Raw genomic sequence first — 27,028 nt, 5'->3', positions numbered from 1 at the left:
TCAATACTACCATAACATATGGAAAGCTCCTTGTGACCTCTGAGTGTCTGTTCCTGTGAAACTCTTTGGAGAGAAGCACCACCCACCCTCTTTTGTCTGCCCTATTACTGAAAAAAAAGTGTATACACTGGGATTTAATCAGTCTTGTGATGTTCCATTAACAAGACATGCGGTCCACAAATCTCTTTTGGGTCAAGCTCCTCAGACTACAATCACACTTGGGCGGTGAGGAGGCCCCGTCTTATTCTTTCCTGCTTCCAAATGTGTGCACACACAGAGAGAGGGGAAGAAAGTGAGGAGGTCAGTACTGGAGCTTAACGGACCAATGACTCACACTGACTGTTGCTATGGCAGCTGAATGTTTGATAAGTATCTTGTGTGGGAATGCTATTAACTCTTTCTTCCCTCCATCTCTCTCTAAAATACCTTCTTCTTTCTTGTGGCATTTAACTTCGAGAAAGCTATGACTTGCCATTTCTCACTCTGTCAACCAACATGTATATACATTTTGTAGGACAAAACACAGTCTGTGACCTTTCCACAGGTTTCCCAGCATGTTTTCGGTGTGTGTCAGTGATATCGATGTGAGATAAAGTGGATTGCACTGCAAGTGGACTGCATTTTTTCCATCACCATGGTGAACACCTAAGCAGCTACAATATTTGGAGTACTTGGGAATGAGGCAAGAATGGGGCTCAGTGGTGAAATAGTCTTTTGGACTGGAATGCACTAATCAAGACACATACAGAACACAATGTTAGTGGCAAACAGGAAGGCTGAGGCAGACAGGAAGTATTCATCAGGATTGTGAGTTCAGAGTTCAGTCCAATTCCTGTGTGTGTGTGTTTGTGAGTGTCATGGTGGTGGGTAAGTATGCGGGGATGCTGTTAACCCCATTAACACCCTATGAGACATGGCTGAATGCCAGAGATCAAGGCCCTTAACAGGACTGGGGGTCAGAGGTAAGATAAGAAAGGCTTTCACAGACGACCCAATGGGTGCACTGACTGGGAGGAGGACGCCATTCACAGAAGGGCAGAAATAAAAGCAGGACAGGATGCAAAACATTCCAAGACCGAATGTCTCCAGACAGTAGTATTTGTACAGCATTGTTACTGCTCTCTCCAAACACAATATCCTCACTCACTGCGTGGAAAAAAATGGGACAGTGGTGACTGTGAAAACAAACACAGAAGGACAGAGAATATATTTCCTTCTAAAGAAGCACTCCATTAGAGTATGAATGAATTAGGTTCCAAAAATTAAAGATAGTTTTGAAGTCATATATTTTTCACAGGGGAAGAATGGTGTGTTTTTGGTAATTATAGCAATTACTGTTTTAAAGCTCATTGAATGAGGGGTTAAAGGCTGTGCAGAGGGCTGTTTGTGGTGCAGAGAGATCAGACAGAGCAACATCTCACCTTTCTGGGTTTGACTTTGTCCTGGTGGTCATACTGAAAGATGCCTTTATAGCTCAGACCCAACCACCATGGGATCCCCTGCTTGTCCTTAAACACCCAACAACAACAACAGCAAAATACAAAAACCTTAAGGAAGGCTGTGCATGTGTACGGGATTAACAGAGAGAAAGAGATAGAGAGAGACAAAGACAGGAATGCAATGTACAAATAGCTTTAAGCTCCATCTTATCTCCAAATTTTAAACTGGCTGCTTGCACGTCCACAGTTAACAAAAATGTGTGTGGTGCGTGTGTGTGAAAAGAATACAAGGCAGAGTAGTAAAACTGTACCTTTACAGCATAGTAATGTACTCCATATGTGGGCAGAGACTCTACAATGCTCATATAACTGTGAGGAGCAGAAAGACAGACATGTAAGGGTTACAGAGAGTTACAGTCTTCTATACAGTTGGACAAACATAATCAGAGAGACGTACACACACTTACTTTACAATAGCTTGTCCTCTGGACTGCCCATTGAGTTTCTTGTAATGCTCTATGACCCGCTCCTCACTGTAGGACAGTACAATAAGGAGAAAAAAGGAAAATTATTATGAAGGGGAAAATGAGAGCTTGTGCAATCGTGTGGTGGTTTTCTGGTTAATTGACTAGTCTCTCACCAGTAGGCCAGAGATGGGTGCTCCTTTAGGGCCTGGGTGGGCAGAGCAGGCAGCTTTTTCAGGTCAGACCTGGTTGCATCATTACTGGGAGGGAGAAACCACAAGACATGGTCAACACTTCTTCTGCAAGAACAATCATTCTCTGCTGTAGGCCTTTCATTCAAAAACTGACTAGGCAACGCCACTGAATGGCACAAAAAGGAACACCTAAAATATTTAGCGCAACAAGTTCAAGCAAAAGGGAATATTTCCCAGAACCGTCTTAGAAATGAAATGTTAACGGTGGGAAAGGTTTAGTCAAGAGAGAGGAATGAATGTTGAGGGCTTAAATGCTCTCTATTTCAGAAACTGGGCAGTGTCTATCTCAGGACAGAAGAACAGCTGCAGAGACAATGGCAGTTAGAAACATGAGAGAAAAGAGGCAAAGAAACACAGACAGAAACACTTAAGATAAATAAATAAAGATAAAAGGAAATAAAAACAGGGATGGAGGAGGGAAAGACAAAAGACAAATATAGTTAATGAGACGGAACCACACAGAGAGTCAAAGAGACTTGGCACCCAATTCAGTTTTCAGACCTCCAGTGGCAGGAGATCTTAATACCCCACTCTAATCCCCTAGCCTCTCTCCAGCCTCCGCCAAGGCCCCAGAGGATTGGGGAAAGCCCTGAGAACATGACAACCTATGAGCTAAAGTCCTGGAAGAGATCCCATCCCATGTGTGAATACAGCTGTGTCTCTGGATTGGTTGATATCCATTCAAGTAGCTACTCATTAAGTATATGTGGTTTTGTGCACAACTTCGGCATTGGGCATGATGAAAGAGCAGGCAAGAGCTCAATTTGAACAAGTTCTTGTCTGCGGGTGCACCATGGCATCGTGACATGTTCACCTTCACAAGTTGTCTTAAAATCGTGTTTTTTCTTTAAATCATTTGAAATGAATACAGAAAGTCAACTTGTTTACTACGCAGATTCACTTGTTGCAAGATATTTTTTTAAATACCTGTAAATTATTGAAAGAAGGCAAAACACAATAACACTCATATAGCTTATTGAACCAACATCAAGAAAATCACTCGGTTCAATAAAGCTCTTTGAACTGATACATTTGAATTTGACAAAGGCAAATTATTTTATACATTTAGTTTAGAAAAATTATACCTTACTGGTCATAATGGGTATTTCTGGAGGCACAGGAGAAAAACCAATAAAAAGAGTGTATACTGTGTGGTTATGAAGACATATGTAGAGGGCAGGGTCTATAGAGCTTTTAAATAAGGGAGTGTGTAGGAGGAAGGGTTAAGGACAGGGGGAGAAGGGTAAAAGGAATGTCTCCAGAGTGTGTCACATTCCAGCTTGCTGCAGGATACTGCGTTTATTTACTCCTTTCACCGGCGGAAGTGAGGTCAGAGGTGATGGATGCTGTAGTCTGTTTTCTCTGCTACAAAAAAGGGATGAGGGATGATATACATTTAGGCCAACGTAGAAGTATATGTGAAGAGCCACATGTGGAACACAGCTCATGTGAAACATGTTTGACTGGAAAGCTCTATAGCTCCATAGCTGTGAGTTAAAAGACTGATGATTCTGTTTAGAATAAAGTTGGGTTTTTTTACAGGTTCTGGTGATATATAAGGAAATCTTTTAATTCATAATGGTTTCGTCTTTCTTTACACACACATAGTGACACACACACACACACACACACACTGAAAAGAGTGAACTAATGTGGAACAGGGACGGCATGAAAGAAGGAGGGAGGGATGTCAATCAAGCTTAGAAACAAAGATGTCAGTGATGAACCTCAGATCACTAATATCACTTTTATTGTCCCACTATCCCCCTTCTGAATCAGTATTATAAACCCCTTGTCACTTGGGAAGATACTTAGAAGATGAGACAGAATATATGATTTAAAAAATGGTGAAGTAGAGTGTTAGTTCACTTTTTTCTTCAGACGCTAATATCGAACAAATGGCATTCCTAATGTTTTGAGCTAGTGTTCTTACCTGGTGAAATCGCCTTTAGCCTCCTGTGGAACAGAAAGGGAAAGAGAAAAGTGGTGAGCAAAGAAAGGACAGTTTATGTATATGGATCTGTGAGCACTGACCATAAAATGTGTGTTTATGTTCTGTTTGCATAGGTGAAGATGCAGTCAGGCCTGCTCTGCTGGAATCAGAGAGAAACATGAAACCTCCATCTGGAGGGAAACCTCTGAAGGCCTACAGAGCAGACACCTGATACTGTACATCTGCACCTGCATAAAGGGCGCACGCACACACACACACACACACACACACACACACACACACACACACACACACACACACACACACACACACACACACACACACACACACACACACAGCCCAGTCGATGTGTAACATGACCTAGCAGCATCACGGCTAATGGACTGACCTACTCTGAGAGAAGGATAGGAGAGAGAAAGGGCTGGAGTTGAGGAGAATTTGTGAAGTGAAAGAGTTTCCCTGCTGCTCTGTGTTATATTAGCACTGACTGACACCAAGAACTTTTGCTGATAGCCAAGAATCTTGCAACCAACAAAGACAGTTGAGGTTTTCAGGATTTAAAACCTCCCAGCGTCACTGCAGATTACTGACAGATTGATGACTGCATTAGATAATGTGAGTTTAATCATCACCAATTATGACTACAGTAGATAATGTGAGTTTAATCATTGTCAATTTGGATCAAAGGCTTGTGGAGACATTTTGGAAGAAAACCTCAAACTGCTTCAGAACAGTTTCATTGCAGAGCAACAGCCCCCTGTAATAACTAGTTGTGTTGGGCACCATGTGCTAACGCTGAAAAACAGATATCCAAACAGACATCTACACTCACACATAACACGCAAATAAACTTTCTCTTACTTGTAGAATATAGGAAGCCAATTCAAACACAACATCACTGTCCACTTCGATAAGCTCCTGCAAGAAGAAAAGAAATGAGAGAAGAGGACAGCAGCCATGAGTGGCACGTTCTCCTACTGCTGGAAGCAATTAAATAAATAAACCACACACTGTGCCAATGTTTGGAGTAAATGATCATCACCCATTTATCTAAGATGGGTCAGTAGATCCTTTCATCTCCCTACTGCTCCCCTCCATTTTTCCTCTTTCCCTTCTCTAATTTCATGACCTCTTCATGTGGATGGAGCACAGAGATTAGAGGCAAAGTGAAGGGGGTTGGGAGAGAGGCTAGGCATGGAGTTACTGGTTACTGATTACACAAGGACATTCCTGGGGCAAAGGTACAGGGATTGGGGGATTAGAAAGAGGGGACATGTAGCAGGAAGGAGGCAGAGCAGTGCAAGCATGGGTGATTTAATTTCTCTGTGTGAGAGTGAAATTGGACTGAACTGAAAATGTTTCTTTAACTGCATGATGATTAGTGTTATATACACATATACATGCGATACTATGTATGCATTGTGGGGGAGAAGGATAAGGGTGAGTGGGCAGTGAGTAGTGGGTCAAGTATGCCAGGAATGTTCGCCTTACAATCCACCTCTTAATTGGTTGGGAGATCACACAGCCAGGATAAAACACTAGACAGAACAAACCCACCCTTGGTGTACCACCCAGTGTGGCTACAAATCGTCATATACTGTATGTTATTGTACTTTATGTGTTCCCACGGCACAGCAGAACATGTTTGTCACTACTTATATACACATTGAATGCAGAATCTAATGTGTACATCTTATCTAAAATTGCTGCAGTATGTGATATTTCTTTTCTTGCTCTCTTTTTGCTTCTCTCCCTCCATGGGGTCGTCAGGGTCATCTACCGCTGAAGCTGCTAAGGAGATCATTTGTACTTAACACTCATGTTAAGATGACATTCTTATCAGGGCAACTTGTTATAAATTAACAGATAGGCATCAGATATCTTCTTCAAAGACATCTTAACAGAGCTACTGGTAGGACTGAATCAGAAACCTTGTGTTTGTAGAACAGTCTCTTCCTGACTGTTTGGCTACATAGTCACTGCCTTTTCAAGTTTCAGTGTCACCCTAATGGCCACAGTACAGTAAGACAGACTGGGCTTGAACTGAGAGTCTGTACAACTACACTTAAACTACACAACCTAAAACCTCCGCGTTAGATTTTCTTTACTATAGGCACATGTTTAAACCCCTCATAATAAACCGGTGTATGAGGCACTATACTGAACATACATTTAACTTTTTCCTCATTATAAAACTCAAACAATACAGGTAAGAGGAGTTGGCTTTATGTTCATTCACAGATGATACACAATATTTAAATTTACCAGATTTAATGAAGCTACCACTGTCAGTACAGAATGTTATGACATCATCACATTTTTCTACAGGGCTTTCTCACTGTGGTGTTTTTGCCCCATTATTTTCCTTCAGGCCACATGCACCCTCTTCTGGACATGACAAATAACTGCTTGCCACTGGTAACACTGCATGTACCTCACACCAGCCGACAGTATATCCATGTGACAGAGGCAGCAGATAGACTAATGATAAAAGAAGTGAGTTGGTAACTGTAGGGCAAACACACAAACCGTCTTCCCTGAGTGGGACAGTCACCAAATGTACAAAATATACTTTTATATAATTACTAAATAATTTTAAGCGCTTTCTGCCGGTTGCAATTTTCTTTTTGGGCAACTTGCTGTCAGTGTTTATTTGAACAGCTGAAATTAATGTGCTTAAACACTGACAGATGGCAGTAAATGTGTCAAATTATTCGCTAGTTGCTGGAATGTGGTGCAGCACATAACATGATGGGTAACAGCTGATGCAAATGGTTCACATTTTCTGCTTCACCAAATCAGTGTGGCGCACCGAGGTCTAAGCCGGCCTCTTGTAGCGTCTCTTCATTTAGAACTAATGAAGTGACATGCTTCTAACAACATACTCTGCATAACTCCAACCACTGAACACCTCCACTTTTTTTAAGCAAAAATCTTGTGACTTGGTTTTTGAAATTACAGAGTATTCCTACCAGACATAAGACAGTAAAGCCTTTCAGGATACATACACCCTTCATCATCAAAAGGAAACAGTATTAGGAATATGCATTATGGCAACAAATCAATGAGTTCACCTTATAGATGATGGACTTGGCATTAAGGAAAAACAGCTCAATAGTGGCGTTGTCCTTCAGGTAGGATATACTCTCTATGTAGAACCTGAAAAACACAGAAGGAAAGGCTTCAATACATTTGCAACAGCAAAGGCAACAAGGACACACATTGACCATCGATCTCATAAAAAACACCAGTAAGATTTATTATGTACCTGCTTCAGAAACAAAAATAACACACAAATGTAGGAGAACAAGTAAAACATGCGCAGTGGCATACGCAGATGTGACAGAAATGGTGCAATGACCAAAATGACCAGAGGAGGGCAGACCATACCAAAGGCTGACCCTGTGTACCAATGTCTTTTCACTTCCCCTTAAACCAATTCTCTCTCTCACCATGGTGGCTGGCAATGATCCATTATTAGTTTGTGAGTGTGAGCACATTCCACAATCTGAACGCACACACAAACACACACACGGATTGAATGTGCACATGATGCACTTCACACATTGTCTCCCTCTCTGCATCATCAGCAGTGTGTAGTGATTACACACACACACACACACACACACACACACACACACACACACACACACACACACACACACACACACACACACACACACACAGTACGTATACACACAGAGACACACACTCACATACTGGAGAGAGAAGCACAGTAACCCAATTCTGGCAGAGTGGTGAGGAGAGAACTAACATAATAACGCAGTCTAAATTTAGCTCATGAATGCATGCAGAGCCAGAGGGGAGCTATGATGGTATGCTAAGAAGCTACTCATTGTTACCTCTTCTCTGGTCAAAAATCTAAATATTACATATTGAACAACCTCAGTACATAATTTAGTGTACCCCTACAAGTGTTATCTAAGTACATGTCCATATGAACACACGTGAATGAATGTGTCCATCTGTGTATGTATGAGTGTATAGGTATTGAGTGAGAGGGATTGTAGGAGGATCAATATTGGTGGGCTTAAATCGCATGACCCATTGAGCTGCAAGAGAGAATGAGAGGAGCCTTGTCAATATTCAGTGTGAACATTTAATTAAAGCCTCACTGATGATGAGACATCCACACACTGCCAGCACAGCAGCAAGCATCCAAAAGGGCACCCACTGAATCAGCAGGAGGCGGGCATCTGCCTAGCATTTATTAGGAACACACACATCACACAAACACCGCACAAGCATGCAAATACATAATGTACAGGACCCCCCCCCCCCACACACACACACAAAAGCTTATATTATGCTAATGAAAACAATATGCTCAGATTGATAATGCATTCAGGCTTGACATTTGGGCTGATAGTTTAGTCCTGAATCTGCATGTGTGTGCGTACATGTGTCTAAGAAATAGAGTGTGTGTGCTAAGGGGGGCTGTAGTAGTTTGGAGAGACTGATTGGACTGAATGGCAGGAGAGAAGCCTCACAATGGCGTCAAAGTTCACAATGTCACAGCACCACTACACACCTCAAACACCTATTAGTCTGTCTAAATACACACAGTGACCCTCACCCTGAATGCCCCGCCATGTCCACCACAGACACTGTTGTATTATATGGTTCTAAGTAAGGCTGGACACAAATGTTATCAGGTGAAAAAAATTCTAATCATTCGACATTGATAATTATCACGATAAATGTCAAATAATTATATCTTTCAAGTTTAAAGGCTGACTTTTGCTCTTGGGTGAAAGTTGAAGAAACCAGACTTAATATTCTAATGGAAAAATTAACTGCTAATTCGTTCATGATTCAAGTGAATTAAATCAAAGATTTATTGAAAATGTAATAAACATTGGTTATTTTATTATTATTGTTGTTGTTGTTGTTGTTGTTGTTGTTGTTGTGTTGTTTTATTGCCCAACCCAAGCTCTAAGATACAGATCGGTGGTAAACATGAATATCTAACCAACTTAACTGAAATAGAAGTGACCAAAACAGCAGCAAGAGCAATCAATCGTACTATGCACAGCTTTTGATACATTGTACAATGATACCATTGTTCACTAAATACGGTGAACAATAGGTCTATGTGGTAAGAATATGAATTTGCTATACAGTCACCTCATTGTGTTATGACTTGTGTAGTAAATGTCAACCTGGAAGTGACTACTCAATGACATTGTTTAGCAGAGTTAATGTGCTACTGTGTGTTACGTTACTATGTACGTTGCTAACCAAGGCTCAGTCCCTGGGGTGTTTATGACATCACTGAGATATGTCAGGGACAGAGAACACCCAAGGACCCAAAACAAAGCCTTGGCTTTCCCTTTCAGGCTTTCACTTGTGCATATGTGTGAGTTTTTGTTTTTTGGGCAGAGAGTGGGTTGGGAGGGCTGTGAGGGTAAGAGAGCTCTCATGTCAGGTGCCTTTTCCTTTCTTTTTTTATTTGCCTACTGAGGATAAAACACCCACATACACGCAAACAGATCCACTTTGTATTTCCGTCACATATACACACATGATCCAGTGCCTGTTTATGAGTCAGGAGTGTTTTATGTATGAGTGGGGCCATTGTGTGAGAAGTACAAAGGGCTGAAAGAGGAAAGTGGGATTGTAGGGTGATTTCATAACCCTGTAACAGCAGGTCAAAGAAGAGTTGGCTTTAACTGAGGAGATGACCCTAATACAGCACGAAGAGAACACTGCAAGGGCACATGCCTCATCACAGTTTGAGTCAAGTATCAGAATATTTTCTCACTTTTTTATCATTACATTGACAAGTGAACCTTTTACCAAAGAGTCAGCAACGGCTCTTGTCAAACTGCTTCTACATGTATAGTACTAACATAGAGAAGAAATTCTAAGGCTTCTTTCCCTATGGAGAAAGCATTCTGCCATCTTATTTGGAGTATGGCACTTTGCAGTCTCTGCAAAGCTATTTGATGGGATTTGCATGCAGTGCGTACTGATGAGGTCTCAGAGGCTCATGATTGGCTGAGAGGCCCATGGCAGGAGTTAAACACTGGGGTCAAAAGCAATTTCATGGGGGCCTGTCATAACTAACCTCGTTAAACTGTTCCTATTACCACATGAATGCATGTGTGTACAAAAAACAACAACATACACATTTTTCTTTTATTTTTCTTTCTCCCTCCCACACACATTCAAACACCATCTTTAATCAGAGACCATGGCGAGTGTAAGTTTGTGTGTTAATGAAGAAAGACTCACCTGACACAGAAGTAGAGGATGATGGGACCAGACTTCTTGGGGAACTCGTGTTCTAATACCCTGCGGTCCAACTGCAGCCAACTAAAATGGCCCCTGATGAGACAAAACAACCAATCATTGCTATCATTCAAACATGTGTGAATATCTAACAATGATACACAAAAACGTCATCTCACGACAATGAACGCTTTCTCCTTAAGCCTCCCGAATTTTGTTTTCCTGTTACCATTTCTCCCCTTCTGTTCTCCCCCAATCCCCCCCCCCAGCCTCTCGTTTCTCTCGCTATCTCTTTTCTCGCGCCCTCTCTGAAAAACTGCAGAGACAGCTTGTCACCCTGGTAACCCTGCATGGTCTCCTGAGCAACTGAGCAACATCTCTCTCCAACTCTCCCTCCTTCTGTCTCTGTCTCTCGATCTCTCCACTCCCCCTCCCCCGCGACCACACAGCCTTTCTGACCACCGAGCGGTCAGAGCTGAGGCGTCAGCTCTCCCCAGGCACACGCAACAAATCTACACATCACAGAATTAGTCCTGGGGGACTAAGACTGCAAAGCTGATATTGCTTTGCTGGACTGAAACTGGCTAAAGTATCACAGCTGTAAAAATGCCACAGAGTAGAGGCCAGTCTTTCCTGACAATAGTGGGTGCATCAGATAAAACAAAAAAAAAAGAGAGAAACCAAAGGCAATGTTTGGCTGTATGTAAATCATGTTTATGTTTGCATGACTAGTTCTGGTTGATGCTACGGTGCTTCTGTCTTTCTAGGTCACCAAACGCAATAAAACACATTTGAATGTCAATTTTGCATTTCAAAGTGCAGTCATTGTAGAAAGCCTTCTGGCAGACATGGACTTGTGATATTTTGCTAGCTCAGAGCAAGGCCTCATCATAACAGTGGAAACATTCATAACTAGGAATCTTATCGTACATCAGTTTATGACTCAGTGTCACATTCATGATGATCATGGTTATGTTATTTTGACCAGACTGAAGGCAGCCTTGACTATTTTGGTTAAGTTAAAGTTAAATGTGAACTTTCTTAAATCTAAGAGCCATTTTATACCTAAATAAGCCTACACAGAACACAGTTAAATACATTAAAGGACACTGGAAATTCATTACAACCACATTTTACTGCAATATTCTGCAACCATATTTAATATTCAAACAATGTACTCGCAACTGATAGTGATAGTTTCCATAATGGCGTTTTAATACATGGTGCAGCATCTTGCTAAAATATTTGACAATAGCTTTTGTTTTTAGACTTCATTATTAATGCTAGAAAGGTTTGAGTGGGTACAGTAGTATTTCTGTGCTTAATGAAATGAAACAAAATACTGTTTTGCATAACAGGTCTTGGACAAGACAAGTATAACACATTGAAAGCAATGCTTATAGTAATACAAAGTAAATGTTTTGATTGTATTTTGTATTGTTGTTTTACATTTGTACGGTCAGATTTCTTGGCCAGAGCGCCCTTGAAAAGAGATTTTATCTTATGGGTCTTTTCCCCTGGTTAAATAAAGGTTAAATAAAAATAAATAAATAAAACCAAAACAGAAATCATTTAAATGTCTACACATTATGCTGAAAACTTGACAGAGAATCCTCAATTTCAGCTTTCTACCTTTGTCATTAATGACGATTGTGTCATTAATTACAAGCTACCAAGAAGTTTACTGGTTTTCTAAGACTAAAGAAACATAGAAACATGTTCACATACATTCTACTCTAGTGGCCTTTTTGCTTTGTTTACCAACGCCACAGGTGGCACCTGAAATGTGATACTGACTTTGACTATTTGGTTGCACTGACCAACAAACAAGATGCATTGAAAAGGCAGTCCTGGGTTACAGAACATGTGCACTGTAGTTTTCAACGACATTACTACTTGAATGTGACTCACGTTTCATCTGTGTATGCAATTCCAAAGTACTCCTTCTCCTTGAGGTTGAAGTGGGAGGCCACAAGGTCCAGCAAGTCCTTGGCCATCAGCTTGGGCTGCAGGGAGACAGAAATATTAGTATTGCTCTCCGTATGGTTTTATTTATTAGTTAAAACTTGCCTTGTGTGTGAGTGTAGTAGTTCATCACACTGTAGGAGCAAGTGTGGTAGAGCTTTATGTTAATGTATTCTATCAGCTATTGATTTACTGCAATGACTAAGCATTTTGACAAACACTGGGGAAAAGAGGAAAAGAGCGAGGGAGGAGGAAATAAATGAGAGAGAGGGAGAGAGAGAGGGAGAGAAAGATGGATGGAGATTGTGGATGTTGCTGACAGTGCAGGTATCCTGCCCTTCCCCTCCCTCCCTCTCTCCTTTCCGCCCCTCTCTACCCAAACCTCTGCAGGTACTGCAGTGTCATGGGTCTGGGCTCAACCACTGTACTGCAGAGAGAGGGCTGCAGCTAGCATAAGAGCCTGCTAGCTAGTTAATACTGTAGAAAATGCTATATGTGATGACAACCTCCATTCATCACAACGCTCAGAGCATGCAGAGGATCTTAAAGCCAAGCAGAGGCCGGGGACTGCTGCCATATGCTGCTGCTTTGTGACATCCTGAGTAACAGCACGCCCCACCCTGAGGTTAACCATGGGTGTGCCTAGCTGCCTACATTTTCATCACACACACACACACACACACACACACACACACACACACACACACACACACACACACACACACAAATCTGCACTCACAGGCCCATAAACAACACGCATGCATGTGCTGTGTACATAAACTATAGAGGAGGTTAAGAGGAAAACATAATAACAACCAAATATACACACACCGCGAACTACATGTGCCACAGTGTGTACACTGTTAAGAATCTCCTCCTGAGGTTCTGTACTATCTACTCGCTGCACAACTACAACTTCAGTGACAGAAGCTACCGAGAGCTATTTAAAGACAAGGAGGTGATGTCATGCAGACAGCAAGCATACACACACACGCACGCGCACACACACACACACAACTCCAATGACCTAGATCCCATATAAGCGCAATGCCTACAGTGATCCTGCAACACAAAAAGGCTCTGGAGAGAATAGAAGCGTTAGAGAGCGCTTGAGGAGAGGCTAACATATAGTGTGATTCTGTCTTAAAGTATAAATGTACCAGATTATAGTGTTAATCAGAAAACATGGCTACTGCAGCTAGTTTGGTCTCTATGTCCCTGTCTCTACACAACCCTCCAGTATTGGTAAATTATCTAGTAGACTCCTGTGTTTGACTGCTATGTTGGAATATTGAGAAAAACTTTCAAATGCATAATTACATTAACAATGAATGAATAAATTCACCACTCATAACAAAGAATAAGAACGTGAAAGGTTGCATGTAGTTTAATAGATTAAAGTGCTGACCTTGACTATGTTTAAGTCCAGATCTGTCTGACAAAAAACGGTAGTCCCATCAACAAAGGCTTTGATTGGCTCTGTTGTTTCTCCAAATGGGAGTGCAGCCACACACAAGAGCAACACCAGATCTCTTTGAAGAGCTCAAAACAGTTTAGATGTGGAAATGTTAGGGCTGGAAGCAGTCTGTCTTTATAGTATTAGCAGTAATACATGTTTTGGTTCCGTCTGAGACACATACAATGGTGGTCTCTCATTACCACACAGCAGTCAAATGCCTTGGCAACAATATCAATTAAACTACATCCATGCCACCGCAGCAATAACAAACAATGGGCAGGGGACAGAGACACGTGGACACATACAGTAAACTGTTGGAAAGATGATATGGAGACCAAATGAGCCCCAGATACACACAGAAGTGCATGACTGAAGATGAAAAAAGATCAGAAGGATCCCTGTAAGATAAGGCTGAGCTTCTTTCCTCAAAATTGTTCTGAATACCAAGCAGACACATGGGTTGAAGTGGATAGTATAATTGCGTTTGGCTCTCACTTCAAGCAACAACTCACCGCCTCTACACGCACGCGCACATACCGACACAACAGCTTATCTGTGAGATGAAAGATACCAAACGGATGTTTAATAATGTTGTGGTAGATAACAAAATAGTGATATAGACAATGAATGACAGCTAATATAGTAAGTGATATTGCACACTAAACACACACACACACACACACGCACGCACACACACACAAACACACACTGGAGCCATCTATCAGACAGTAAAGCTATCTGCTAGCTTAGACAGCATTACTACTTATACACATTTAGCCTGTGCCTCTTCAGCAGCACAGGTAATTAACAGCACAAGAATTACAGGAGGGGGAGACATGCTAAAGCAAACCTCCAGACAAGTGACAAGCACACCACAGTAGCTCACTTGGCCTGCTGACAGCAAGTCACCGTCCAATCTCTGCAAACAGCTAGCAAGGCCCTTGGTGCCTTCAGGATTGGTCAGATTTATGGGATGCTAACTGATTTATCAGTAGCAGTCCTTAAGAGTCAAAGGGTGGGAAAGGAAAAGGCTTTTATCCCCATGCCCTACATGTATTAATATTTTTAACTAATACATTGTATACAGATGTGTGTCTCAGCATCTTACAGTAAAACCCTGAAGTGTTTCTTTATTACAGTAATGTCGAGATCTTCACATAAACATCGACATGGAAGAGCAACACTGCTATACAAGTTAATACCCTGTTCACTCTTTAACGTACACCCCTCTAGCCTTAGGGAGCGATAGCTATAGGACTGACATATATTTTCACCCTGTGGTGTATTTGGTAGTTAGCTTCAATCTTTACGGCTTGGTCAATAGGTGTTTTGGCCTTCTAGCACATAGTTCCCCGCCAATGAGGCGTTGCTCCATAAATAAACCACAGAGGACACACTATCAAAGTTAGGAGGAAGGGGATAGGGAAGAGGAAAAAGTGAATGACACTTCTGGGATTAAACAGCTGGTCAATGTTACAAGTCAGTGACAGGAATAAGAGCCAATCTTTCAGCTTCACAGGCTATAGGAACTTAAATGAAAACCTCAGCACGACAAACTTGACCACGCTGCTGTTAAATGATCAGTGTTTAATACTGTAGTACTGCCCTAACATTTAAAAAAAAAACTGTTTGCACTGTTTATAAATTATGATATTCCCTTTAAGAAATCCTATTTTTGCAATTGAATGGAGGACATGATTGTCTTGTAGTTGACCGGGAGACTAAGAATAACAGTAATTCTGTGGTCCTACCAACAACTTACTGGTCTGTTGTACATCTGTCCAATAAAGAGAAGGGAGGACAGACAGCGAGAGCAAAGGAAAGAAAGACAGCAGGATAATGGTTTGTTACCTAAGTTGGTACATATTTTCCATTTCAAAATTCCATACTTTTCCATACTCAAATTTCCAGACTTCTCTGTAGATTTTGAAGACCACAGGCACTATTTGACATATGAGTACAAATAGCTAGATGTTTATTATGTAAATAAACAGCTTTAAAATCAAACATTCTGACTATGTATGCTATTATGTTGCCAAATAACTGCCAGAGGATTGTAGCTAGGTACTGTTGCTCATACAATTGGATGTTGAGTCCACACTCCTACACAGAAAGTTGGACGGTGTTCCACTGTCAAACATCTCTCTCTACCTATACTCGTATTATTTTGCCTTAACACAACAGAAGAGCATTTGCACAGCCTTGCTTGTTTACTGTGTCGATGATGGAAACAAAGCCATAAATATATGGATTCCTTACGCAGGGAGGATAGTCTGGTCTGTTTACTTTTTTGATGACTACATAACTCATACAGTTTCAACTTTTTTAAATTACATTAAAGATATTGGTTTGGTTGTGGATGTCCGGATTTGTTAAGTTATTGTTGCGTTCCTGTAAAACTTGGATTTTACAGTTGAAATTTCCAACATCTGACCTCCAAGCATTCCAGGGACACGGCGGCAGACATAAACAAAAAACATGGCTGACCATGACAAACTGATGTTTCTTACACACTATTCTCTCAGCAGTGCCCTTGGTGTTCATACAATATGCACTTCCATTGGTGCAGCCATCAACTAAAAGGCAACATAAAGTATATTTGCCTGTATTAATTTAAATAATAACTGATGTCAAAATATGTTGCCAGTGTTATTATGTAACTGGTTATGGTAAACAATCTCTGAATGCCATCTTTTCTGCACAAAAGTTATTCAGAAAAATGTTAAAAATGCCCCCAAATTTAAAAACATTAGGAAATATACAACATTTACTAACTTTTGCAGATCACCTACTGACGTAGCTAGATGGGATCACAGTATAAGAGTATTGTCTATTTATGTCACTCGTTTTCATTAAAACAACCTCCAACTTTGACTGAAATGCAGCATAGGGCACTTGGGCAGATATGTTGGGTTGTGACGTGCAGGCAAAGAGGCAGATCTGCACAGGAGTGTGCGTTCAGTCACACACCATATTTGACTTTGTTTCTGGAAACACAAATATTTTTCCATATTCTCTTTTCTTTTGTCCATACTTATCCTGAAAATTACTAAAATTCCATACTTTTCCATACTGCATACACAGCAAGTTTAGAGTAGAGTTAAATTTTTGGTGTTAGTGAAATTTGAGTAAATGGAGAGTTAATTCTACTCTGATAAGAGTCAGATCCATTTTATTTGACTCTTAGTTGATAAAGAGCTGGTGTCAAAACCGAGTGTGAATACATATTATTAATAAATCAAACCTGTGAGTGTAATTGTATAAATAATACCTCTGAACTTCTTATTCTTAACTCTGATCCTGGCTTTTACACTTGAAGTGTTAATGTTGACCCACCCCCACTACGAAGGCCTATACACACCGATTGCCTGAAGCCAGGAGAGTCTTCATGAAAGCAGTCCACTGACCGCTGGGAAACTAGGGACTGTACTTTTGACCTGCGTCTAACCTTTAACACTGTTTGATAAGTAAATGAAGTAGTATATGTTAATGCTATACTTCATGTTGACATTGCTCTACTGGTACCTGGTTGTTTTGCAATGGTGAGCCACCATAACATAAACTCCTGTTGCCACACGGTTAGTAGCACCTCTAATAAGTTTTCCAGATAAGAAACACCTTGCATTTGCTGGCCACTAGGTGCAGCACAAAAGTTCAGCTAACTTGAACTTCAACTGCGGTATGTGCACAAGCTCACAAAGCAATGTGCTGCATGTTGCTTATTGCAGCAACAAACCGCCATGGTGAGGCGCATGCCATGGGAAATAATGCCTTCTCTTATGCTAATGGAAAACAAGAAAAATACCATTTGTTGCATTATGTATATTGTCTAGTAAACCGAACAGTTTTTCTCACTCACAACTTGTCTTCTAGTACCTGTAAAAGTCTTTCCATAAAACAAAGATGACTGTAATTCAGCTCTGCTTTTGTTTACTTCCTTTCTTAATGGCCAAGAGGATGAAGAATGAGCTGAAGAGTTTGGATGGATGAGATATGGGGCTGCTGCAGTTAAAAAGAGACAGGGAAGGCCAGGTAAAGGCAAGACAGGTGCAGAATGAGAAAAGAAGCTTTGGAGAGTGATAAGTGGAAAGTCTGAGAGATGGAGAGAGTGGGAAGAAGAGCAGAAAGTAGTACCAATTTGAAATAGAGGATCAGTTCTGGCAGAGTAATCAAATCAGAAAGTCAGCAGACCTCTCCTCGGCGCTCCCCTCCATTTTTTCCCTCTCTATTCCCATCTCTTTTGTGTCATCTCCTGTCTACCTATTCCTAAGCTCCCATCTCACTTTTCTCTCTCTCACTCTCAACCTCCTGCATTTCTGTCAGTCTTTCTATTCTCCACTTGCTCTTCTTCTCCTGTTCCAGGGCAATTACCGTCTTTTGTCTATCTCTCCTTTTTCAAGTGGAATCAGGTAATGGTCGGACCCAAAGGGAGCTGAGGGAGCTTAGGAAGACTGGAAGGAGCTTCTAATGGAAACACTTCAGACTTTGAAGCCATGAGAGGGTAGATGACCAATGAAGAAAGAGCAGAGCTCAACAATAAGATTGCCCTAGGCAAGTAAAACGCCACATCGGGCAAGTAATATAGCAACAAATAAGCAATAAAATAAATAAATTAAACATTGTTTTGCTGTAATTTATTATCACGCGGCAGCCTCTCCCCTGTTCTCTGTGTCAGGCGTAAGCGCCTTCACAAACTCACACACATGGAGCAAAGTCAGCAGACAGCGGATCAGACAGGCCGTGGTGGAGATTACTCGAGTAGGCGACAAATATGCAATAAAACCTTTACGAGTAAAAAGCCAATACTTCATCAATGCACCAGATGTATAAAGCAGTATTTTATTCTTCTCTGTCCGCAGTCTCACATCCTCTATGTTTTACACAAGCACAGCGCGCTAGCTGGGCTAATAGCAAATTGTTCCAAATGAGCTAAAACAAAACTGTATAGTCTAACTGTTTAGCTTAGTTTGCCATGTATCTTAAAAATTTAGTAAATTCTTGTAAACTTAGCAGGTGGTTTAGACAAACCAGCCGCTCCTCTCCCAACCAGCAGCAGCAGAGGGAGAAGGAGGAGGAAGAGGACAGGAGGAAGGACTGATACAAGTCAAGTTTCCATCTTGCTGTCAAGCAAATTTTAAGCAAACTTCTGAAATGTTGCAAAAAAGAAATTGCAAATTAGGTACGCTTCCATCAGCTGGTTTGAGCATCCTAAACCAAACTAACAAAGCGTAGTTTCGTCAGAAGTTGACGTTACGCATGGCTGTAATTAACATGGAGTATGGGTTGCAAACCGGAAACTAAAACATTCGCAAAGACCTCAGGAACATAGATCTGAGAAAATGGATAGAGGTGCTCAGGAATGTGTTTCAAGTGGGGAAGTCGCTACAGCTAATCTACCCAAAGTTACATGTTCTCTACGTCAAAACTTATTCAGTAAAAGTGTTTCCATCTCCCATTTAGAGCATTAACTCTTTATTAAATTCTAATCCTGTTCTGAATTATTCTTTTTTTAAATAATATATTTTTTAAAGTTATTCAGTAAAGAAAAAGAACGACAAAACACCAATGAAGAGTATCAATAAAATGCTAATGATACCCATCTCTACCTGACAGAATAGCAGTAGGTAAAGACAAAGTTTATGATAATTTCACTTACTCACAGTTAAAAAGTCCATCTCTTGGTAGAAGGAGGTGAGACTGTCAAACCAATTTTGATATCCAAGAATGTTTATTGCTTTACATCTATGACACACTGTGTCCTTGTTCAGATGAATTTACTTTATTATTTAGAAAGATTAAAATGACAATTAACTTTATTCTTGTTGTTATTTGATAACTGCTAATAAATAAAACAATTTGTAATAGGGGCAAGTAAAAACTGACAAGTAGATTTCTGAAAACAAAAAAACAAAAATGTTGAACCCTGTAATGTGGAAGTGAAGGGAGAAGTTACTGTGCAGTGAGAGCCATACAATCTATAAATTAATCTAATCCCCTCCTAACGAAAAGTTTGTTAATTTGTGATTTTACAAAACTTCCAAAAACCCTAGACCAGAGAGCAGACTGGAGCAGAGCTACAGTAGCAACTAGCTGTCTGAAAAGGGTAGGGCCTTTAAATCCAAAAGAAGGGAGAGATGTACTGTGGGTGCTGCTGCTGCTGCCTTTGGTCATAACTGCAGAAAGTCTTGCTAAGAGGACAGAAGGCTGGAAGTAGGCGGAGGTGGGCAGCATGCTGCTTTGTTTGTCCATGACATTTGGAGGACAAGATGAAGCATTTTCAATTACACAGGTAGATAGTTGGTGTTTTTTGTTAGATGATTCTGACATTGCTGAGGCATTCTGGGAGGGCAGTAGGGATGGACGATGAAGAATGAGCAGTGAAGCATGAGTTTAGGGGAAGTAAGTGTTGCTGTTTAGGTCATCATTAGGACTGAACTCTGTATTGGGATGCATGGCTTCTATAGGGAGGGTAAATCGGGCAGGGTCCGTCGTGCAAACACTCCAGTGTGTGTTTTGTGTGTATGTGGAGAGATTAGGTGAGCACCAAGAAAGCGCAGTCACCTACTGCTGACCAAATTTCCCTTGGTCAGCAGTAATTGAGTCCCTCAGCACACCAGACATCGCTTCTCCCTCGCTCTAAGGAAATGAGAGTCTGCAAAGAGAAAGGGAAGAAGGAGAGAGGGAAAAAGAGGGGGTGGGTGGAACTCACCTGTACAAGGAGCTCCAGCTTCCTGTCGTCCAGGAGATGGACCTGACATCGCCTCCCCTCTGTCATCTGAGAAAAAGAGACAAAAAGACAAGGGCCTTGTTAATATGCTTGTTTTTACTACGTTATACAGATCAAAAGCGGAAATTTGTATGGGTCTGCCAATCATACAAAGAAAATCACTTAAATCTCCAAACAACAAACAAGAACATGATGCATCCCCACATCAATAAATAAGAGAGACTTTCTATATGGCAAGCTTGTAGTGTGCATGTGTGCTTGTTATCTCAGTGAAGTCTTAACTAGGTTAGCCAAGCTAACCACACAATGGGCCAATAGAGACAACGTCCTGTGCTGCTCTCTTCCTCACGGACATTCCTAACATTCCTCCTTGAGCAGGAAATCTATTATCCATAAGTGGACTACAGTGATCACAATGAGTGAAGCTGCCTGCTGACAATGTTCAAGATGTGTTTGTCTGAGAGCAGCTGAAACTGATAATATCCGTCTGCCAAGTTGAAGCGTAAACACTGAAGCAGGTGCAATGATGACACAGTTAACTGTGGGAAATATGCGCCACATGCACACAAGTTAGATCAAACATTGCACATGACAGACAAAGCAAGGACGTTTCTCCAGACCTGTGTGAAAGTTTGCTACTGCATGATAAAAACCAAACGACAACAACGTGGAGGGTTAACAATTCACTGCAGAAATAATGCCAAGTATTTCAAGAAAAGATGTACAGACAGTTCCAGAGTATTCAGCATATTGCTGTGTTTGCGTGTATGTGTACGTGTGCGCTGGTGTTTTCAGCACATGTGGAGTTTCTCTACACTTCAACAGGAAGCGGGGACCCTGAGGAACACAAACACCCCCTGGCTCCTCCCACACTTCCCTCACATCTGGGAGATGGGGAGGGAGACTGGGGGGGAAGGGGTGGTGGTGTTGGTGTGTGTGTGTGGAAGGGTAAGAAATGTTAGAGGAGTAGGGGGATACATCCTCATTGTCAAACATTTGATGAGAACTCCCTCCAAAACATAGCCATAGACATGAGCACAAGCGTAACCGCCGGTTTGTGTGTATATATATATATATATATATATATATATATATATATATATATCTGTAACCTGAGGCTTGTGCAATTTGGTGTGGGCATGTCCACAACACGAGTACATTTTATAACATACACCTACTTTCTCACCAGTTATGCCAGCTTGCAATGGGGTGGCAGGTTGGAGGTGAGAGTTTAGCAGAGATATGAGGATACCAGAAACGAGAGGTAGAGGAGTGACAGAGTTGTGTCTCAACACTCATCCCTGTGTGAACTCTGATGAATGACTACTTGTGTGTGTGGCTTCTAGCTACTTTGAAGGGTTTGGTTTACCCTCCCACTCACCAATGATCTCCTGTGGTTTGAGGGTTTAGATTGGGTGCACCTGTGCATACAGTGACATTTTCCAACGTTGGCTTTTGTTTTCATCTCCCACCCTACTGTTTTGGAGTTACATTACTTTTCCAAAAAACATGTTTATACTGTATATAGTGATTTTAATTACTACCATAACTACTGAACAGCAGGTCAGTGGTGCAAACACAAGTTATTTTAACCAAATATAGATAATACAACAACCCTGGGATGTCATGGGGGTCAAAGTTAATGTATATCTATTTTCTGAAAACCTTTTACAGGTACCTATCTTCTTTCTCCATTTTTTGAACCTGGACATGTGATAGAAGAGAGGACATGACTACAGTATCCTGACCAAACATCTTACTTTAGTATCTTGTCTGCAATACTTTCAACTGCAATGCAGAAAGTGTGTACACACACACTCACAAGTACACACAGGCTCACTAGCACTCTGCTTGAGGCACCTGGGAATAGTACAAACCTTAACGTCAAGGTAACAAATCACTGCCTTGAGGCTAAAATTAGCAAGCCCAATCTGGCAGAGACAGAGGCTTATTGGTTTTGGTCATAAAATTCTCTTTGTGGTATTGGACACATGCTGCTGACATTCTATACACCATGAATCCAAATGCAGTAAAGTTTCTATAAATAGCTTCTTGTCATTAACATGGTTGAACAAAATAGGAAATGTGGAATATTTCAACTTCATGTGCTGCATCATGAGACTCTTCAGCCAGCTAGTTCACATTATTTGCAAAGAGATGAGTTTTTTTTTAACATGACAGAATCACTGAATCTTGACACTGACCTCTGATGTATATTGTAAGCATAACATTACAATGTGAGAGGTACACAGTCTAGAAACACGTGGTACTAGCCACATCAACTTGTCCTGGTGTCTGTAACCCACCCACATTTCTGACACATTACTGATTTCATTTGGCTAACCTCCATCCCAGAAACGGTGAAATTAAAAGAGATGAAAATGAGCATTGTGCTAAGCAGCCATGCTCACAGTGTTTCATTATTTCGCTGGAGCTGACACCAAAATTACAGAGGCATACACACACACACAAACAGACGGTTGACAGTGATGCTTGGTCAGTGCTGGCGACGGCAGATCAGTTAATGTTAGTTACCTTGCAAACAAACGCTCCCCGCGAGGCTCCCACACAAAAACCGGCTCCAAGAGAGAGAAGAGGGGGGAAAACCCCCGAATTATTAATCCCAGAAAGAAACGAGTCGTGCTATTGCCAGAAAATCATCAAAAAACACCCATTTTCTCGGCTTTCCTAGGGGAGGAGGCACATCAGCATCCATGTTAGTGACCATTAGTTAACGTTAATTACAAGCGACGCAGCTCTCTGTATATTCCCTGCATCCTCTAAACACCACAGAGCCGTCACATCTTATATCTAACGTTACGCCTCTCAAGATAGAGATAACTCGGCGCTAGTTAACGGCGACCGTGGAGCGTTTTCCAAGGCTGGCTTCCTTTACTCCTTCCGAGAGCAGAGTGCTTCTCACGGGGCTAGTCCCGGTCGACCCCCCTCCCCTTTCGCTACCGGCACCGTCCACAAACGGTGAGCGAACGTGCGGATAGCGCGAGACCGTACCAACGGTCAGCAACCGAGGGGGACGACCGGAAGAAAACGACCGTATTCCAGACTGCCTTCACTTGCCAGCTATGTTTCGCGCTGTCATCGGAGTTGCTTCGAAAACACGGGAATAATGGAGGCAAGATGTGGGGGCGGGGAGAGGAGGAGATGAGGGGAAATTTTCTGCGGCAGCTCACAGCCATGAGAAACTGCAGACCTTTCTCTCTCTCTCTCCCCGTGTGTGTGTGTGTGTGCTTACAAACCCAAACAGACATCTGTGTCTGCAGAGCAACACCAGTAGTCTGCCTCTAACACAAGCGATGCACTGCTGATACATAACAATGAGCAGTGATCACAGTCTGCCTACTTCATTAAATCAGCTGTACTTTAGGAAAAGGACACTTCGTGAGGGATGAAGAGTTCCCTTGGAAGACCCTATCCTCTTGTGACATATTACTTTGACAATACAGTCACATGCCAAGCTTACACTCTTTTTATATACAGTATGCTTACACCATGTGGATTTTGATAGATAATGGCAAGCAGGAATTTAAGTTAGATCTCTACATCCCTAGTTTGCTCTCTCTCTCTCTCTCTGCACTTACAAAACATCTCCTTGCTCTCAGGTTTGGTTTGCTTGAATGATTTTTGGCCTTCAGTCCACTGCAGCCGTTGGACTTTTTTGTATGACCTAAATTGGGCACTTGTGTTCACCTTCCACAGCTGGAGCAGCAGCCATTGAAACCACAAGCTGGAAATATAACAAAATCAGTCCAGTTTTTGGTACCATAAATAGGTACTAGCGTGCTGTGCTGTGAAGGAAGGGCTAAGCCTACTGTCAATAAAGTATTTGAGTGACTCGGCAAGCTTTGGCTAGTCTGTTTTCTATACGAATCCCAGTACATGAATCCCTGTGTAATGAAAACAGTGTGAGGCCACATGTAGCACAAATACAGTATGCATACATATGTAGTACACCTTCTGCTAAGCTATCAGCATCAGAGATACTTGACCATTCATTCTTAACTTTTCAGATAGTCTGTGTGATAAATACAGTTTGTCTGCAGTTGCACCATATTTGAAATATGCGAGAGAGGCAATTCATGATCTGAAACTCTTCCCAGACTTTAAGCAATACAAAGATGTTATTAAATTAAATGTGCTTTGCTGGAACGGTTTGGTTGCTACCATGCTGCAAGCCCAAAATTCAGCTTAGTTTGCTTAATGTAGAAGGTCACATGAGAAACGAGGAGGTGTATCCTTTCCCCTCCTGCAGGATTTTTCTGTTTCAGGATATGCTGGGCCTGTTCCAGACACCGGAAACTGGCCTGTCCAACTTAAACATCTCCAGATGAGTCTTTCTTTGGCTTTAATACATACACCCGTCCCTACTTCGCTTTCTCCAGTCAAATACATATATCCCTTTATTGGTAGCTTCCTCAGTTTGCTATCACAAGGGCCCTGTTGTTTGACCAATGCAAGGGAGGGCAAGAGAAGGCAGTGGGGTAACGGGCTACAGCTGACAAAGACAGAAGAAGAGAGCAGAACCTGGACACTTGAACTACAAGAGTTTAGGAATTGTTGTTCCTGTTTGGAATGGATGAGAGGAGCTCCAGGCAAGCTGAATGAGAGGTCAGATTCACAAAAAAGCCAAGGAAAGCCAGAAAAGGAAGCAAGGCAGGAAAGAACAATAACAAACTGCTGTGATTTAGTGAGCCTGTCTGTCCACCGCTCATGCCCCTTAACTTCCCTGTACATTGTCACCTTTCAGTGACCTACAGAGAGTGCTGCCAAGAAGCACAAGGTGAGAAACACTTGTAGGTGTGACATATCTGGGCCCTGACAGAGCCTTGTTATGGAGCCAGTGGGCTTCTATTCTGGGCCGAGGTGTGGTCATAATGAGGTGCTGATCCGGTGTATTTCTATGGAGTAGGGGTCCAAAAGGGAAAGGCTTGGATGGGTGAGGTGGGTTTAACAGGCACTGGATATTGAGAGTCAGGTTTTAGGACCGAGCAGAGGAACAGGGTCGATGATCTGTGCTGGAAAACGTAACCTATATTGATGGAATGTGATATAAACAGCAGTGAGCGGTTAATTGAAGCAAGATGGAGAATCTCTTTAACACTGACTGTGGGACGCTGCGGTAGGCAGTTAAGACTGACACACACACACACACACACACACACACACACACACATATACAATCCATGCTCTCACTCTCTGCCTTGCTCTGTCTGTCTTTGTTTGCGTCTCTCCCATATTTATGGAGACTAAACAAACACACACTCTCTTAAACACGTCACTTTGAAAGCAAACGTGGTCTGACACGAGCAGTCCAATGATGATTTATGATGCTGAGATCATTATAGCTGAATAGGCTTTATGACTCGTCGTCAGTTTTAATGTGGCAGTATCTGCATATGGTGCATATTAGATTACAACACGAGATTCAGCAAAACATACTATAGCTCGCAATACTCTACAGTTTCAGCTAAATGGGGTATTGAAAACATGATGGGAAAATAATAGCAGGGCCAAATCCCGTCTTCTTCTTCTCCATCTAGTGCTTCATGTAGCGGCAGAGGGAGACGGAGCAGGGTGGGTCATGGAAAGGCAGCCAGGAATGTCTAGAGAAACGACTGACCGGGAGAGATCTGTTTTGTTTGTTCAAGTGTGTATATATATGTGTGTGTGTGTGTGTGTGTGTCAGCTCCACCCTCCCTGCCCCTGAGTGACTTTGGGACTGAAATGTGGTTCCAGTTAGGGCGTTTTTTAAAATCAGAAACACACTGGCACTTCAAACAAACTGGAGATATTTCTGTAGCCAACTCTGCTTTGTTCTCATTTTACTACAAAGCTCCATTACCAGACTCTACCAAAGTGATTTTTTCAGGAGATGTTTCCCCACATCTTGAGATAGAATCCCAACTTCCACTAAAACTGACAGATGGAGATGCTTATGAATTTTAAACACTACATAGGCACTTTGACTGGGAACACTACTGTGAGGTGTTTCACTTGGCACAATAAAGATTTTGTGTGATCCAAACTTTAGTTGTTCTGAAGCCATGCAAATCCATCTCTGCCTCAGTTCAACTTGGCTGCCATATACATCCAGGAGAGCTCTTAATCCCCGATGAATTGCAAAGAGTCCCCCCTGCGCATGCTGAAAAGCCCCAGAGGATGTACAAGAGTTGCTTCTTACATGTTCACCACACATCTGTAGTTTGCCTTAATATAGGCTCTCTATATATGTAATCCTGTTCCGCTCTACAGGCTGAGGGAACAGGGCCATTGATTTGTTTACTTACACTCAATAGTAATATTAACTTTAATGTGTACTCTAAATGTATTGCGTGGGTGTCTGTCTACTTGGTAAAAAATTAAGACTATTAAACTATGTGTGTGGGCTCTTATGATGCACCTTCAAATCCCCTCTGAATAACTGACAATAGTGAAATGAACCACATTTTATAAAATCCCCAAATTAACAGATTTATTCAACTACAATGAGGTC

General features: G+C 41.7%; 1 protein-coding gene across 12 annotated transcripts in view; it reads right to left on the bottom strand.

Annotated features, from left to right (window-relative positions):
* Window positions 1–27,028, bottom strand: part of frmd4a (FERM domain containing 4A) — a 100,109-nt gene that overhangs the window by 15,294 nt on the left and 57,787 nt on the right. For 11 of the 12 annotated variants that reach the window (XM_038705362.1, XM_038705359.1, XM_038705358.1 and 8 more), the window contains exons 2-11: window positions 20,500–20,565; window positions 12,278–12,372; window positions 10,370–10,462; window positions 7,186–7,270; window positions 4,973–5,029; window positions 4,091–4,113; window positions 2,080–2,163; window positions 1,907–1,972; window positions 1,751–1,808; window positions 1,422–1,508 (exon numbers count right to left, since the gene is read on the bottom strand). In XM_038705362.1, coding sequence (XP_038561290.1) covers window positions 1,422–1,508; window positions 1,751–1,808; window positions 1,907–1,972; window positions 2,080–2,163; window positions 4,091–4,113; window positions 4,973–5,029; window positions 7,186–7,270; window positions 10,370–10,462; window positions 12,278–12,372; window positions 20,500–20,565 — 714 coding nt within the window. Of the gene's footprint in view, window positions 1–1,421; window positions 1,509–1,750; window positions 1,809–1,906; window positions 1,973–2,079; window positions 2,164–4,090; window positions 4,114–4,972; window positions 5,030–7,185; window positions 7,271–10,369; window positions 10,463–12,277; window positions 12,373–20,499; window positions 20,566–23,052; window positions 23,637–27,028 lie in introns of those variants that run through there. The other variant, XM_038705360.1, reaches the window with a different exon arrangement.

The sequence above is a fragment of the Micropterus salmoides genome, unplaced genomic scaffold (assembly GCF_014851395.1).
Source record: "Micropterus salmoides isolate LMB-PRFRI ecotype aquatic unplaced genomic scaffold, ASM1485139v1 Ms_hic_scaffold_8, whole genome shotgun sequence".
Taxonomy (NCBI): Eukaryota; Metazoa; Chordata; class Actinopteri; order Centrarchiformes; family Centrarchidae; genus Micropterus; species Micropterus salmoides.
This window is presented reverse-complemented; position numbering and strand designations above follow the sequence as displayed.